General features: G+C 52.8%; 1 protein-coding gene across 1 annotated transcript in view; it reads left to right on the top strand.

The window, feature by feature from the left end:
* MYO1H (myosin IH) overlaps positions 1–15527 on the top strand; it is a 33154-nt gene extending 17627 nt beyond the window's left edge. Inside the window, exons 15-31 of the mRNA XM_070400203.1 lie at positions 856–902; positions 1118–1198; positions 2052–2157; positions 3408–3525; positions 6107–6220; positions 7102–7178; positions 7892–7960; positions 8781–8865; positions 9512–9671; positions 10694–10777; positions 11523–11616; positions 11808–11863; positions 12476–12611; positions 12975–13045; positions 13191–13288; positions 14743–14842; positions 15463–15527. Of these exons, the coding sequence (XP_070256304.1) occupies positions 856–902; positions 1118–1198; positions 2052–2157; positions 3408–3525; positions 6107–6220; positions 7102–7178; positions 7892–7960; positions 8781–8865; positions 9512–9671; positions 10694–10777; positions 11523–11616; positions 11808–11863; positions 12476–12611; positions 12975–13045; positions 13191–13288; positions 14743–14842; positions 15463–15486 (1520 nt within the window). The 3' untranslated portion in view covers positions 15487–15527. The remainder of the gene's footprint in view (positions 1–855; positions 903–1117; positions 1199–2051; positions 2158–3407; positions 3526–6106; positions 6221–7101; positions 7179–7891; positions 7961–8780; positions 8866–9511; positions 9672–10693; positions 10778–11522; positions 11617–11807; positions 11864–12475; positions 12612–12974; positions 13046–13190; positions 13289–14742; positions 14843–15462) is intronic.
* Positions 15528–15739: the final 212 nt, after the last annotated feature.

Raw genomic sequence — 15739 nt, 5'->3', positions numbered from 1 at the left:
CCTTCCCGGGTACGATGCTCAGTGTGAAGGCTGTGCCTTCCCGGGTACGATGCTCAGTGTGAAGGCTGTGCCTTCCCGGGTACCATGCTTAGTGTGAAGGCTGGGCCTTCCCGGGTACGATGCTCAGTGTGAAGGCTGTGCATTCCCATGTACGATGCTTAGTGTGAAGGCTGTACATTCCCGGGTACGATGCTCAGTGTGAAGGCTGTGCCTTCCCGGGTACGATGCTCAGTGTGAAGGCTGTACATTCCCGGGTACGATGCTCAGTGTGAAGGCTGTGCCTTCCCGGGTATGATGCTCAGTGTGAAGGCTGTGCCTTCCCGGGTACGATGCTTAGTGTGAAGGCTGTGCCTTCCCGGGTACGATGCTCAGTGTGAAGGCTGTGCATTCCCGGGTACGATGCTCAGTGTGAAGGCTGTGCATTCCCATGTACGATGCTCAGTGTGAAGGCTGTGCATTCCCGGGTACGATGCTCAGTGTGAAGGCTGTGCCTTCCCGTGGCAGCTCATGGGGATATAGAATGGAGCGTGGGTACCATGAGGTCGGCACTGAGGCCCTGCTTCTCCCGATGTCCCCTGGGGACGTCTGACAGTGTCTAGAGACATTCGGTTGCCACAAGTGGAGAAGATGCCACTGGCACCTCGTGGTGGAGGCCAGGGAGGCTGCTCAGCACCCTACACGGCACAAGAGGGTCCCACAGCAGAGTTATCCCGCCTCCGCTGTCCCGATGCCAAGGCTGAGGCCTGGTCTAACCGTGAGATTGTTTTTAGGATTTCCCTTCGCGATCGGTTGGGATGGAATTGCATTTTCCCGCAAAGCCGTTGGTTCCAACACTCCTTACTCAATGTTTTGCAGGATTCTTGGAAAAGAACAGTGATCTCCTGTACAGGCACCTGAAAGAGGTCAGTCTGAAACGGAACCACGCGTGTTTCTGATGGGTCTGGGACACCCCCGTGACACTGATTTTGGGGCAGATTTGTTCGGGAATTTCCTCTCCAGGCATCGAGTCAGAAGCCAGCGTGTCACGGCTGGAACAGACACTGAGGCATCTGTACAAACCTTTCACCTTCGCGTTGTCTGGGATGGCGCGCACGGGACTCATTTCTCTCTGCGGCAGGTGCTGTGCAGGTCCAGAAACGGCATCCTGAAGGAGTGCTTCCTGGCGGCAGAGCTGGAGAACCGCAGGAGGTCGCCCACGGTGAGTGGGAAGCCAGCCCGTGCGAAACTGGAAAGGTGGCCAAGCTCCCCCAGAGGGTGCACTCAATATGGGCTCCCTCCCCTCCTCCCCCAGAGGGTGCCTCACCGCGGGCTCCCTCCCCTCCGTAAGCCCTCCCCTTGTCCTGGAACTCTCATCCTCCAGTGGGTTCTATTAGACACCTATTTCCCAGGTGACACCCAGGGTGGTCGCTGGCAGACATGCACTGAGCACCCACGGAGTCAGGCCCTGGGCTGGGCTCGGGATTTGCAAGAACAAAGCAGACAAGGTCCCTGAGCTCATGGGCTCACGATCTAGTGGGGAGGGTGTGGGAAAATGACATCAAAGAACTTGGTAGTGTGAGTGCCCTAAGGAAGCTTGGTGACCAGGAAGCTTGGTGACCAGGAAGCTTGGTGACCAGGAAGCGGGAACGAGGGGGTGGCGATGGGCTTGGCAGCGATGCTGGCTCCTGCGAGGAGGCACTAACTGCATCCGTGCTGAGTGAGTGAGGCATTCTGGGTAGGTGCTGGTCTAGCCTCTGCTCAGCCATACTGACCTTGGGCTTCTCAGGCCAGGACATCCAAATCCTTCTCTCTCTCTCCTTTTTGTTTGTTAAGCCTCACCCGAGAATATTTTTCCCATTGCTTTTCAAAGAGAGAATGGGGGGGAGGGAGGGAGTGTGGGACTCAAAGGGCTTCTCAGGCCAGGGCAGCCAAAGCCCCCTCTTAATGGGTGAGAATGTGACAACGATCTGTCTTGAGAGCTGGGGTCTCAAGGGCCAGCGTCTCATGCCCTAACCCTGTTCTGGGTGTTAACTGGGAGGGGCACTGTCTCAGCGCATTCCCTCTCCCTGCAGGTGGGGACTCAGTTCAAGACCAGCCTGAGCAGCCTTCTGGAAATCCTCATCTCCAAGGAGCCCTCCTACATCCGCTGCATCAAGCCCAACGAGAGGAAGGAACCCAGTGAGTTGTGAATGGCTCCGAAATGAGGCTGCGAGGGAGGTGGAATGCAGTTAAAACCCTCACCACCACCAATGGGCTTGTCCTTGTCCTCTGGGCATGAGTTCTTTTCATTTGTAATAATAGGAGGTAGCCCAGTGGTCGGCAAACCGCGGCTTGCGAGCCACATGCGGCTCTTTGGCCCCTTCAGTGTGGCTCTTCCACAAAATACCGGCTCTTCCACAAAATACCGACTTCTGCGCATGGGCCACGAAGTTCCAATCGCACTGTACATGTGTGCCCGCATGTGGTATTTTGTGGAAGAGCCACACTGAAGGGGCCAAAGAGCAGCATGTGGCTCGTGGGCCGTGGTTTGCTGACCATGGCCCTAGCAGGTTTGGCTCAGACTGAAGGATCCCGGGTTCGATTCTGGTCAAGGGCACATGCCCGGTTTGTGGCCATGATCCCCAGTTGGGGGCCTGCAGGAGGCAGCTGATCAATGATTCTCTCTCCCTTTCTGGAATCAATAAAAAGATCCTATATAATAAAGAGCTAATATGCTAATTAGACTGAACAGCAGAGTCCCCGACGACCTTCTGGACGAAGCCGGGGCTGCGAGGGCCAAGCTCCTTGCGTGAATTTCATGCCTCGGACTTCTAGTATTAAAATAACATAATAGAAGGTAAACGGGGTGGGGGCGTGTGGTCCTGAGTGAGCATTGCTCAGACTTTGGCTCAACTCGGCTGAGCCAGGCAGGCGCCAGAGGGGAGGGGAAGCCATGTTGCTTCTCTCCAGCCAGCGAACAATCTTACAAAGCGGTCTCTCACTTAGCTATTCTCTTAAACCCACGCCATGGTCTGTAACACAGTCACACAGTCAAAGGCTTGCAGAGACCGGGCAGGAAGAAAATGAGTGAAGCAGCCTGGGCATAAGGCAATAGGGAGCGGAGGGGACTGCGGCAAACTGGAGAGGGTACACCCCGTTGAAAAGGGCAGCACGACTCCCTTCCAGCTGCCGTTGTCTTGTGGGACTCTAGACCTAGAATGGCCAGACCTCAGGGGTGTGTGTTTTTTTTTAAGAGACACCAGAAATCCGGATTTCCTTGTAAAGTTCCCCCATGAAATAACACTCATGTTGTCTTCGGGCCTAAGAAAGCACGCGTGTGGCTGGACCCAGTTCCCAGGCCGTCAGCTCGCAGGCTCGCCTCTGGTCTCGGTTGGTTGAAATGGAGCCTTGGGGTCCTTGACTGTCGCCCCTCTTCTGTGTTTTCCAAGGCAAGTTTGACGACTTCCTCATCAGGCATCAGATCAAGTACCTGGGGCTGATGGAACACCTGCGGGTGAGGCGGGCCGGCTTTGCGTACCGGCGGAAGTATGAGCATTTCTTGCAAAGGTGAAGTTCGCTTTGTTGACCTGAACCTAGAGTAGTCCCTCGTTATGCATGTGCGGGACAGGGGTGAGGGTTGGGGGGGAGGGTATGTTCCAAGACCCCCGGTGGATGCTTGCAACCGCAGATAGTACCGAACCCTATAGATATGTTCTTTCCTAGACATACAACCTCTGATAAAGTTTAATTTATAAATCAGGCAAAGAGAGTAGCAACAATAATAAAATAGAACAATTGGAGCAATAGACATAAGAAAAGTTACGTGAGTCTGGTCTCTCTCGACATATTATATTGTACTCACCTTGTGATGATGTGAGATGCTAAATTGCCTTAAGTTGAGAACTTCCACCTTTTCACTCACATGAAGCCCTCTGCGGCTTCTCTTTGGCTTGTCTGAATTGCTGTCAACCCTGGTCTTGTGCTTTGGGGCTATTATTACGTAAAATACGTGTGACTTGAGCACAAGCGCTGCGACACTGTGCCGGTGATGTGGTGGCTCAGGGCTGCTAGGTGACTGACGGGCAGGGAGCGTACACAGCGTGCAGACGCTGGGCAAAGGGACGAGTGGTGTCCTGGTGGGACAGAGCGGGACGGAGCCATGATTACTAATCACACTGTTCAGAATTGCATGCAGTGTGACACTTGTGAACTGCTCGTTTCTGGAATTTTCCATGTAATGTTTGTGGACTGACGTTGACCGCGGGTAACTGAAACCGTGGAAAGCGAAGCCACGGAGGAGGGGGACTGTGGTGAGGTGAGTTTCTGGATGAGGCGGAGACTCCACCACCATCCCTCAGGGACCTCGGTTTGGTTCTTCCGGCTGTGAGGCTGTGACGGTGATAAACACGAATATTTCCAAGAACAGAAAGCCAACTCAGTTCATCGGTGTCCCTTCGTTTCACTAAGACCCCAACTTATGGGAATGGAAGCAAGACAAGGCCAAATGCATAGACCTGCCACCAGGGGGCAGGCATGGGTCGTGCACCGCTTGGGTCTTGACAGGCGCTGGGTTAGTGCTGTCAGTGTTGGGCTGATCTCCTCCGACTACTGGGCTGTCAAGAGAAGAGGGTGTAGTGGGAACGTGGGCATAGGAGCCGCACAGAATTGCGGGGGGGATCCCCATACACATGGAGTTGTAAAATAGGGGGACTTGTGTGTCTGGCTTTCACTCGGCATAATGTTTTCAAGATTCATCCATGTCCTAACGTGGATCATAATCCATTCCTTTTTACGGCTGAATGATTCTGCACTGTGTGGCTAGGCCACCGTGTATGTATCTACTCATCCGCTGACGGACACCTGGGTGGCTCCCGCTCTCGGGCTGTGATAACAATGCTGCTAGGGCCATGCATGGGCACGTTTCTGTGTGGGTACATGTCTTCATTTCTTTTTTTAAAAAATATTTTTATTGATTTCAGAGAGGAAGGGAGAGGGAGAGATAAATAGAAACATTAATGATGAGAGAGAATCATTGATTGGCTGCCTCCTGCACGCTCCCCACCGGGGATCGAGCCCGCAACACAGGCATGTGCCCTTGACCGGAATCGAACCTAGGACCTTTCAGTTCATAGGCCAACGCTCTATCCACTGAGCCAAACTGGCTAGGGCAGTTTTCATTTCTTTAGGCATATACTTAGGAGTAAGTTACTGGGTCAGATGATAACTCACTGTTCAACTGAGGAACTGCCAGGCTATTTACCAGGTGTTTTTTTTGTTTTGTTTTTTTTGAGGTACCCTCTTTGCAAAAATCTGAAAAATGGGTGTACACCATTTTTGCTCAGCAGCTATTCATTCACCCTTATCGCCTTCATTTTTCCCCTTTTGGTGAAGTGGCAGGAAGTAGCAGCCACTGCCTGCTCCATCCCCCCCCCCCCCCCCCCCCCCCCCACACACATGATGCTCCCATCTTCCTGCAATTTTTGAACTTCATACACCTCTTTCCTACTTTCTTGCTGCCTGGGGCTTGTTTATTCTTTCCATAAACACCAGCGAGCACCTGCCGGTACCAGCGCTGTCTGAGAACCAGACAGGCCCACCCCTGCCGCATGGTGTTCACCCCCTAGTGAGAGAGGCTGCCGAGAACACATTATCTACTCATCTGTCTGCTGATGGACATTTGTGTGTCTTACGTTTTGTCTATTCTGAATAATGACGCTATGAACACTGGTATATAAGCTTTTGCGTGGACATATGTTTTCCTGTCTCTTGCTTATACAGGGTGGGACAAAAGGGGCTTACAGTTGTTCGCATGGAAGACAATACAATAGTTAGTAATAACACAAGAATAAACTCTGTTTCGCATACTGACAACTGTAACCCTTTGGCCCCGTCCTGGATACCCTAGGAGTAGAATTGAGTTTCTTGAGGTGTCTGATGATGTCATTGCTCTATGAAGACAGGCCCCAAACCTCCCACCCGATTGAAGTAGTTTCTCTTTTTTCTTTCTTTTTTTCCGGCCAAGTGTATATTGTTGAATTCAAAGCATCTGAATTCAAGCAAGGAATGAGTCTACTACAGCACGCGGGGCAGCTGGCATGCCACCCTGGTGGGAAGATGGTGTAAGGTCAGGGTGTGCCTCTCCCCCCAGGTACAAGTCCCTGTGCCCAGACACCTGGCCGCACTGGCGCGGGCCTCCGGCAGAGGGCGTAGAGCGGCTGATCAAATACATCGGCTACAAACCGGAAGAGTACAAGCTGGGGAGGTGAGTGGCTGGGGAGTCACTGTCAGATGCTTCGGGCTTTGATCCACATCCATCTGGAGCCCAGAGAGTCATTTTTCAGGAAATGACATAGACGTATAAGCAGATACCTCCATCCACTGCATTTAAATGCAGCTCTTAAAGCAGAACCCTCCCCCGTGTGTCTCCTCCACGCGCAGTGGTTGGCTCACTCGGAACAGTCCACGCCTCGGACACTCAATCCTGACACTGTCGACCTGGAGAGAGTGGCAGACCCCACAGGGAATGGCCCAGCCCTGTAAGACGGCTCCTTCCCCACAGCAGATGCCTGTCCCGTGTCCAGGCTGTCACCTGGGCTTCTGACCGATCGGCTATAAATGGGGGTTCCCACAAGCTCCTCCTGGGGTTTGAATGATTCATTAGAGCAGGAAAACAGTTTACTGCAGGTTAGCATCGTGTGTTAGTTTCCTGGAGCTGCATAAAACGTTAGCACAAACTAGCTGGCTTCAACCAAGAGAAATTCATTCTCAGTTTGAGATGCTACAAGTCCAAACTCCAGCTGTTGGCAGGCTTTTTGGGGATCCCTCCTTGCTGCTTCCAGCGGCTCCTGACATTCCTTGGCTGTGGCCACATCACTCTAGTCTCCGCCTCCGTCTTCACATGGCCTTCTTCCCTGTGTGTGTGTTCATTTTTGTCTAAGGAAGGACACGCTTGGATTTAGGGTCCCCCCCCTAATCTGACTTTGAGCCTTACCCTTGATTACATCTGCAAAGATCGTATTTCCAAGTAAGAATCTTACATTCTGAGGTTCTGAGTGGACCTGATTTTGGGGGGACCACTATGCGACCCACTACAGATGGTAGCTGACCAATTAATCATGAAAACACCTTTGTTTCCACTTCTAGAACCAAGATATTCATTCGCTTCCCCAGAACTCTGTTTGCCACGGAAGATGCTTTTGAATTTAGTAAACATCAGTTGGGTATGATTTTTATTTTTTTTCTGTCCTGACTTCCATAGACTGTGAAATGACGGGCTTAGCTTGGGCTACATCTTCAACATGGTGTTTGATATGTTAGAAGCACTGGCTTTGAGAAGCAGGAACAAGATAGTGCCCTGGCTGGGTGGTTCAGCTGAGTGGAATGTTGTCCTGGGCACCAAGAGATTGTGGGCTCGATTCCCGGTCAAGGCACATCACTGGGATCTGGTTAATGGGAAGGTGCTGGCGGGGGGGGGGGGGGGGGGGGAGGGAGGGGAGTTTTGAACCAGCTCCCAGGGGATGTGACATTCATGTTTTCAGGGCCCTCAGGGAGCTGGGCCTGTCAGTGGGAGGATGTGTGGTCCGGCAGCCCTGGGGTCACACCCCCTTAGCTGCAAGTTTCCCCACCATCTGACCTGCAGGCCCAGTAGTCAGATGTGCTGCTGTCGGTGCAGGGTGCGGGGTGAGGGTGGGCTGTAATGCCCACCAGGGAACCAGGCCCTCCTGATGGTGGCTCTGGGCCTTACCCTGGGGGACGGCAAGAGGAAGATGAGAAAGCTCCGGACAGCTGGGCTGAGTGTCACTTGCTGACGCTTGGCTTCCTCGTCCCCTCTGCACTGCAAGCCCCGAGGGTCACTTCTGACATCCCCTCAAGGTCACAACTACAGCGAGGCACACGTGAAAGTCATTCCACCAAACTTTTGTTTTATTTTAAGTGGCGAGGATTCAAGCCACGTACAAAGCCTGCCTGGAAAGAAGAGTGTATGTGAAAAAAAGACAAGCAGGTAAGGGTTACACAGAAACTTTCCAGTTGGCCATGGGCCCAGCGATTTCTCATCTCCTCCCCCCGCCCGGGCTCCTTTGCGCATCCTCCCGTGCCCGTCCTTGAAACCTTGGTGTATATGTATGTATATGTATGTATGTGTGTGTGTGTGGGGGGGGGGGGCGCTCAGGGTCCAGTTCTGGGGCCTCTTTTCATTTTTCACTCACTCACTCATTTACCAGAGATGATGACATAGTGTTCTATGTTCCATGGACATATTTTATTTGATACACAACATATGCATGTTTAAAGAATAACTTTTCGAAAAGGTTACGAACATGAGTCCCGTTCCTGTCCCTCCCCACTCATCTGAATTTTGAATTTATAATTCCCTTGGTTTGTAAAAAAATACTACCATCTATGGACACACCACTCAATAATCCATGACCCCGTAGGTGGACGCCCAACCACTGAGCCACCCGGCCAGGGCTCTGTATCCCAATTTTAAAATGTAGACAACAAAAGCAAACACAGGGAGACAAACCAAACCCCGTGGTCAGACACGTATAAAGAGACATGAGCGCCTTGCTTGCCCCTGAAAAGGACCCCGAGCAGCTGGGGTCCTCCCACAGCGCCCCGTGCTCCTGTCTCCGGGTTCAGTGCCCCCTGAGCGCCCCCCAGGGAAGAACTGAGGGTGTTCACCCCACTTTCCATCTCCGGGACTAGCCGAGCGCCGTGGCGGGCGTGCCGATGGTTGTGACCTGGGTGACTGATTCTGAGAAAGCCTCTTGGATTCAATGTGATGGTGCTCGCCTCCTAACGGCAGCAGTGAACTCTTTCAGCCATCAAACTCGAAACCCACTGGCGTGGAGCCCTGGCCCGGAAGGAGGCTGAGAGGAGGAAGTGGGCTGTGCTGATTGTAAGGAGGTAAGTTCTTGGGTGCAGGGGTGCGGCAGGGGGAGGTTGTGGGCTTGGCTGGGTTTTTTGGATTTGTGCAGACGGGGAATCCTCCTTTGGGGATGTCACCCGTGAGGAATTCAGCTCTTTCCTCTGAGCACCCTGATTTGATGCTGATTGCAACTTAGTCCATTTGTAGTCTTCTCTTAGTCTGACTCTAGCTCAAAAGTCACAAAGTCAAATAAATGCCTTGTGACGCCAGGTGCGTACAGTAAGTGGGTCTCATGAGCTGGGAGAAGACAGTAAGGTGTGGTGGGGACTGCGGCCAACTGGAACGCTCATTCCCTCTCAGATGACAGCTGCCAAGGAGAAATGCCAGGCAGATCTTTTGATTTTTCAGGAAAGCTGGAAATTTGGCTTTCATGTAATACCTCTCTTTTTTGTTGTTGTTGTTGGCAACTAATTCAAACTATTGAAAACAAAGAAGAAACTGTGTGGGTGAAGTGGGACAGACCTTTGGGGTAGATTGGGCCTGTGGGCGACATCACTGGCTTTGGCCTTTGTAACCATCTAAGTAATCGCTGCCCTGTGGCCTCTTCTGATCAAACGAGTGGAGAGAACCCACAACGCGGGGAAGAAATGGGTCAGAAAACGAACGTAACGCTTCCCAATTCAGGTTCATCAAAGGGTTCATCCATCGCGACAAGCCTCTTTGCCCCGACAATGAGGAGTTTGTCGTGTTCGTGCGCAAGAATTACATCTTGAATCTTCGCTATCACGTCCCGAAGAACGTCTTGGACAAGCGCTGGCTGAGGCCTCCTGGCATCTTGCAAAACGTAAGGACTCCGCTGGGACTCGTGTTGCAAGGGGCTTGGGCACCGACGGAGCTTTTGTGTTTGTATGTGGACCGCCCCGGGCTCGGAAGGGCTACCTTAGCCAAGCACGTCCTTGCAAGGTGACGCACCAGAGGTTTCACTCCTCAGAACCCTCGGAGTAAGGCAGCGGTTCTCAACCTGTGGGTCGAGACGCCTTTGGGGAGCGGTGTGAGCCCAGGCAGGTCTGCATAAAGCCTGGGAGCATAAAGCCATTGGAGGTGTGTTACACAGAGCACTTTTATTTTTTTAATATATATTTTTATTGATTTCAGGGAGGAAGGGAGAGTCACTGATGGCTGCCTCCTGCACACCCCACACTGGGGATCGAGCCCACAATCCAGGCATGTGCCCCAACTAGGAATTGAACTGTGACCTCCTGGTTCATAGATTAACGCTCAACCACTGAGCCACGCTACCCAGGCTACAGAGCACTTTTATTTATTTTTTAAAATATGTTTTATTGATTTTTTACAGAGAAAGGAAGGGAGAGGGATAGAGAGTTAGAAACATCCATCAGCTGCCTCCTGCACACCCCCTACTGGGGATGTGCCCGCAACCAAGACCGGAATCGAACCTGGGACCCTTCAGTCCGCAGGCTGACGCTCTATCCACTGAGCCAAACCGGTTAGGGCTACAGAGCACTTTTAAATGGCGTCTGTCCTGGAGTAGCCTTCCAGGAAGGTTAGGTGACTGTCATCTACCACAGTGCCTCTTTGGAGGTGGCCCGAGGACCCTCTGTAGACGGTAAGGTTCTTGGGCTCCAACCTGGACCCACTGAGCCAGCATCCCTAGGAATCGCTCTTTAGGCAGTCTCTCAAGTGCATTCAAGTTTAAGAACCACTAGCTTAGCAGCAGAGAAAAGGTAGCGTGAGACGATTAGCTGCTTTCTGCACTTTAAATCGAACTGAATTCAACTAGGTTTCCACAGCTGTTTTGGTGGCCACAGCCCGAGACGGGTGGGAAAAAAGGTGTGTTCCCCACAGGCATCGGATCTGCTCAGGAAAATGTGCGTGAGGAACCTGGTTCGGAAGTACTGCCGCGGGATCACAGCCGAGAGGAAAGCGCTGGTAGGGACGTGGGGTGCGCGGAGGGGCGGGCACTGGCCCTACGGCTGAACTACTAGTTAGCGGACCTCACCTGTCAGCCAAGGCACACGCCTCGTGCACGTGATGATTAAACACTCAGCCCGAGCCCTGTTGAGTGGCAGCTGTTAATAATCGGCATCACTCTGTTGTTACCATGGGAACAGTCCAGATGGCCCCTGCAGAGCAAATGCAGGCCCCGTGTGCTGGAGGTCTGGTTTTGTTTATGCTCGTCCTAGGTCAGCAAACTTTTCCCCTAAAGGGCTAGAGTACATATTTCAGGCTTTGGGGGTCATGGGACCGCCATGGCAATGACTCAGCTCTGCTGTCAAGAGCCCCCGAGCAGCTAGAGGCAGCGTGTAACTGAAGGCAGAGCTGTGCTCCAGTAAAACTTGACTTACGAAACCAGACCAGAGGCTGGACTTGGCCCGCAGGCTCGAGCCTGCTGACCTCTGACCCAGGAGCAACAAATGGCTCCCTAAATTCTGCACATCCCGCTTCCATGGAGCCAGTGCAAGTGAAAGAGAACAAGCATAAGTAGCAACTCCGTGTTTGCCAGGGGAGCAATTTTTAGGGCATTTGGTCAAAGCCAGGCGTGTGTTCTGATGTGTGTGTGGAAGGACACAGCTCCCACAGCGTCTCCGGGAAGGGGTGCCACACGTGGACTTGGGAGCGTGCCTGTCCCGGAGGCCCGTGGCCACCGCTGCTGTACACTGAACTGTGTCACCAGATGCAGCAGAAGGCAGTCACCAGCGCAGTCTTCAGGGGAAAGAAGGAAGGCTATGCGGAAAGTCTGAATAAACCCTTTGCCAACAGTCGGATAGGTAAGTACATTTTTCCATTTACCTCGTTTTAAAAAAGCCAGGGGGAAAATTTCAACTCCATAGCATTTCCCAATGGCTGTGCCCCAGCTGGGGTCTCGGTCACAGAGACCCCACCTCTCCTTGTACGTGACAGGAAGCCAGCAGATGCCAGTGGCTTCTGCGAGGACTCACTGTGCTCTGTTCCCTCCTAGACGAAGGAGACATCAATCCCAAAGTGCTTCAGCTCATCGGCAACGAGAAAATCCAGGTAAGGAAGAGCGGGGCCTGGTCTCAGGCAGGACTCCTGATGGAGTCTGAGGACGGGGCCTGTTTTCTGGGGGAGCAGGCCTGGAAGCACCGAGTACGTGCAGGGGTGCGTGTGGGCGGGGCTCTGGGTACTGACTGGGCTGCCTGCCTTACTTAGGAGCGGTGCGATCCCAGGCAGGTCTGCAAGCTCTCGGGGGCTCTGCTGGCTGCTCTGTCACTTTGATCCTCGGGAGAACAGACACCCGCGTGGCTAGACAGGATGTTCCTATAGCTCAGGTCTCTTGTGCCCACAGAACCTTGAGGAGAGGGCATCTCTGCTGACCTCTCAGAGCAGATCCATGAGGCAGGTGGCCACGGCTGGGTTGGGCACGTGAGAGAGGCAACCAATTGATGTCTCTCTTTCTCTCTCTCTCTCTCCCGCTCAAAATGAATGGGAAAAATATCCTTGGGTGAGGATTAAGAAAAAACAACCCAAAAACCTAACAAAATCCACCTACTAGAGCACCAGGGTGTAGGAAAACCCTGTTGATGCAAAATCTGAGCCTCTGAGTAACCAGCAACTCAGCCCCGAGGCCCCTCCTCCCCACCCGTCGTGACGGTCACCTCCTTGCAGTATGGCATCCCGGTCATTAAATACGACAGGAAAGGCTTCAAGGCGCGCCAGCGGCAGCTCATCCTCACGCAGAAAGCCGCGTACGTGGTGGAACTGGCCAAAATCAAGCAGAAAATAGAGTACTCGGCCCTCAAAGGTGAGACGCAGGCCATCTCAGGGCCAGTCACTGGGAGACTTGGCTCCCGGCACCCCAGGCAGGAAGCCCTCGACCGGAGGACGACGGTGTAGGGGCCTGTTGTTCTTGCGCAAATATCAGTGGAGCCCCCTTCACTCAAGTGTCCGGGCTGGACGGCCGTCGCCCTCTTCGTGCCCACTTTTATTTGGGGCACAACCTTGACAGCCCAACAGCACACGGACTGTGTGAAGAGGCCCTTCGCCCTGCTGGGCCCAGCGAGGGGGACGACTGTGGAGTTGGGGAGCCCCGAGGTGCACCTCTCCTTGTACCTGTGTTTCATGTCAAGTTGTCCCTTCCTGGCTCCTCACTGCCATCCGTCTGCAGGTGTCTCTACCAGCAACCTGAGCGATGGATTCTTCGTCATTCACGTCTCACCAGGAGCCAACAAGCACAAGGTAACCGACGGCCACCTGTCTCTGCTGAGGGCCCGGCGTGGTGCCGAGATGCTGGGGGGACGACGGGGAAACCGCAGTATTGGGGAGTTTTCTTTTTACTGCTCCCACTGAAACCGCCCTGTCCTCGCCTCTCCTCCCACCCCAGGGGGACGCCATCTTGCAGTGTGAGCACGTCTTTGAAGCTGTTACGAAACTCGTCATGCTGGTTAAGAAGGAGAACATCGTGCATGTTGTTCAAGGAAGGTAGGAGATTTCGTCTCCCGTGAGGAAGGCATTCAGTGCTCAAATGCTCATTCATGCACAGAAGGTACTGTGACTGCCTAGCTCTCTGCTGGACAGGTCCCCACAGGAATGGCAACTGTGTCACCCTTGCCCGCCTCCCTGCAGGGGTGGGGAACTTGTTTCTGCCTACATAGTGTTATTTGTGGGCCGTACAAAATCATCAACTTAAAAACTTATGTTGCTATGAAAAGCGCCCTTAGAGCAAGTGGTTCTCAACCTTCCTAAGGCCGCGACCCTTTAATACAGTTCCTCATGTTGTGGTGACCCCCAACCATAAAATTATTTTCGTTGCTACTTCATCACTGTAATGTTGCTACTGTTATGAATCGTCCTGTAAATATCTGATATGCAGGATGTATTTGTTACAAATTGAACATGATTAAAGCATAGCGATTAATCACAAAAACAATATGTAATTATATATGTGTTTTCCGATGGTCTTAGGCGACCCCTGCGAAAGGGGCGTTCGACCCCCAAAGGATCGCGACCCACAGGTTGAGAACCGCTGCCTTAGAGTGACTGAATTTCAAGTCCCTGGGCCCGATGTTCCCCACCCCTGCTCCAGTGGGTACCCTGCCCTTCCGATTAAGAACTTCTTCTCTCTCCCCAATGCCTGGGGCTCCAGAGAAATGAAGAAGTGGGTGATCACTGGCTGATCTCAGGGAACAGGGTTTTGTGACCCAGTATTCAAAGGCGGTGCTCACGCCCCTGGGGGAAGCTGTCACAAGTGGGCCTCGTCCCGAGGAGGCAGCAGCCACACTTGTGCTGTGGAAGCCTGTTTTGGAGGACAGCTGGTCGAGCACAGGGGGCCTCCACTTTGCAGGCTGCCTACAGATGGAAAAGTGCTGGCATTTCTGTGGGACATGAAAGAAAAACCCCTGGTGCATAGAGTACCTGTTCAATTCTCTCGGCAGCTCTGAAGTGTTATTTGGTCACACAGCCGGGCAGGGACCGTGCACGGACCCTCAGCACGGCTCCCAGAGCCCCTAAAGCAGGCTGCTCCCTCACACTTCTGCTCCCATTACGCCCCAATCCCTAAAACCTGCAGAGTAAATCCCTGTGTGGATGGAACAGTGAGAGGTGGGTATGTGGAAAGTGGTACTTCTGTATTGCTCTGCCTCTGAGGGCAGAGCCAGCCCATGAGAGCTGTAGTATAAAGACATCTAGTTACCCAGACAGCAGTGTGGCCCCTTGAAACTGAAGGAGCTAAACTGATCATAGAGTAATTAGAGACATGGGGTAAGTTTCCTGGTTATGGAAATGGTTTTCGTCTTTGCATTACTCAAATTCTATAATCAAACAGGTTCAACCTTGAAACGAGTAAAACTTCCTAAGTAAATTTCTTCTGTAGAGCAAAGGCAGAGAGAGAAAAGTAACACCAGGTCAGTAACTCATCATGTTTTGTGTATTTTAAGTTTACAGTTTTATATCAGTCCTGGAAGAGAAGGCACAATAGTTTTCGACACGGGACCAGAAGAACAAATCTATAAAGATAAAAACGGACAGTTAACAGTGGTGAGTGGCTGTGTCAGGGAGGGAGGGAAGCACTTTTTGATGAGAATAAAGATGAAAATGCTGCCAATTTCAGTCCTCCTGTAGACAGACTGGAATCATAGCTAGTTCATTTCTTTCCAGTCCTGCTTCCACATCTGAGAAACAGGAAGGAACTGGAATTGGTCCTGGGGACGTAGATCCAAATGCTGGATGAAGCATGGGTTTACTGCCATGTTTACTGGGAGCCAGAGCTGACATTCAACCCTCCTCGGGTTTAAATGGCAAAGCCCCGCTTTTCCCTGGGCGGTGCAGGTGTTGGGCCTCATCACAGTGGTTCTCAAACTCCAAACTGGAGCCTCCTGCGTTAGCATCTCACCCCCAGGCTCTGTGCTGTCATTGGCTGCGGGTATGGCCGGGTGCTCAGAGCTTTGCCCTCCCTGCCAAGTAGCTTATTCTGAGCCCAGCTCCAGCAGCTCCCTTTTTGGAGTCACAGAGCTAGTCACAGACCTCGAGAGCCCATTTCTGTGTGGCTGGTCGAAGCGACATCACCTACCTGGGTGATGCTGACGGGTGGGGTGATAACTGCTTCCTTCCGAGGGGGGCGAGGTGAGGCCTCTAAGCCGCCGCGTGGACTCTTGCAGGTGTCTGTCCGCATGAAGTCCTGATAGAGGGTGGCGTCTGCCGAGGCCAGGACGTAGGAAGCGGGATTTGACCCAGGAAGCTACCCCTTCGAGGAAAGGCTCCCGCGGCTCTGAAGAAACGGAGCGGCTTCTCATGCCAGCGCCCATCCCCAGCGTCTCAGCTGCCCTGTCGCGCTAACGTAGAAAGTCCTCTCGGGGAGTCACGTCACCGAGAGGGTGGTTGTGAACGTCCCCAGTAGGATAGACACTCGCTGCGCACTCTGCCCGGTCACTGTAA

This window comes from Myotis yumanensis, unplaced genomic scaffold, assembly GCF_028538775.1.
Source record: "Myotis yumanensis isolate MYYU_CA2020_CCGP unplaced genomic scaffold, mMyoYum1.0.hap1 SCAF_19, whole genome shotgun sequence".
NCBI classification, from domain to species: domain Eukaryota; kingdom Metazoa; phylum Chordata; class Mammalia; order Chiroptera; family Vespertilionidae; genus Myotis; species Myotis yumanensis.
This window is presented reverse-complemented; position numbering and strand designations above follow the sequence as displayed.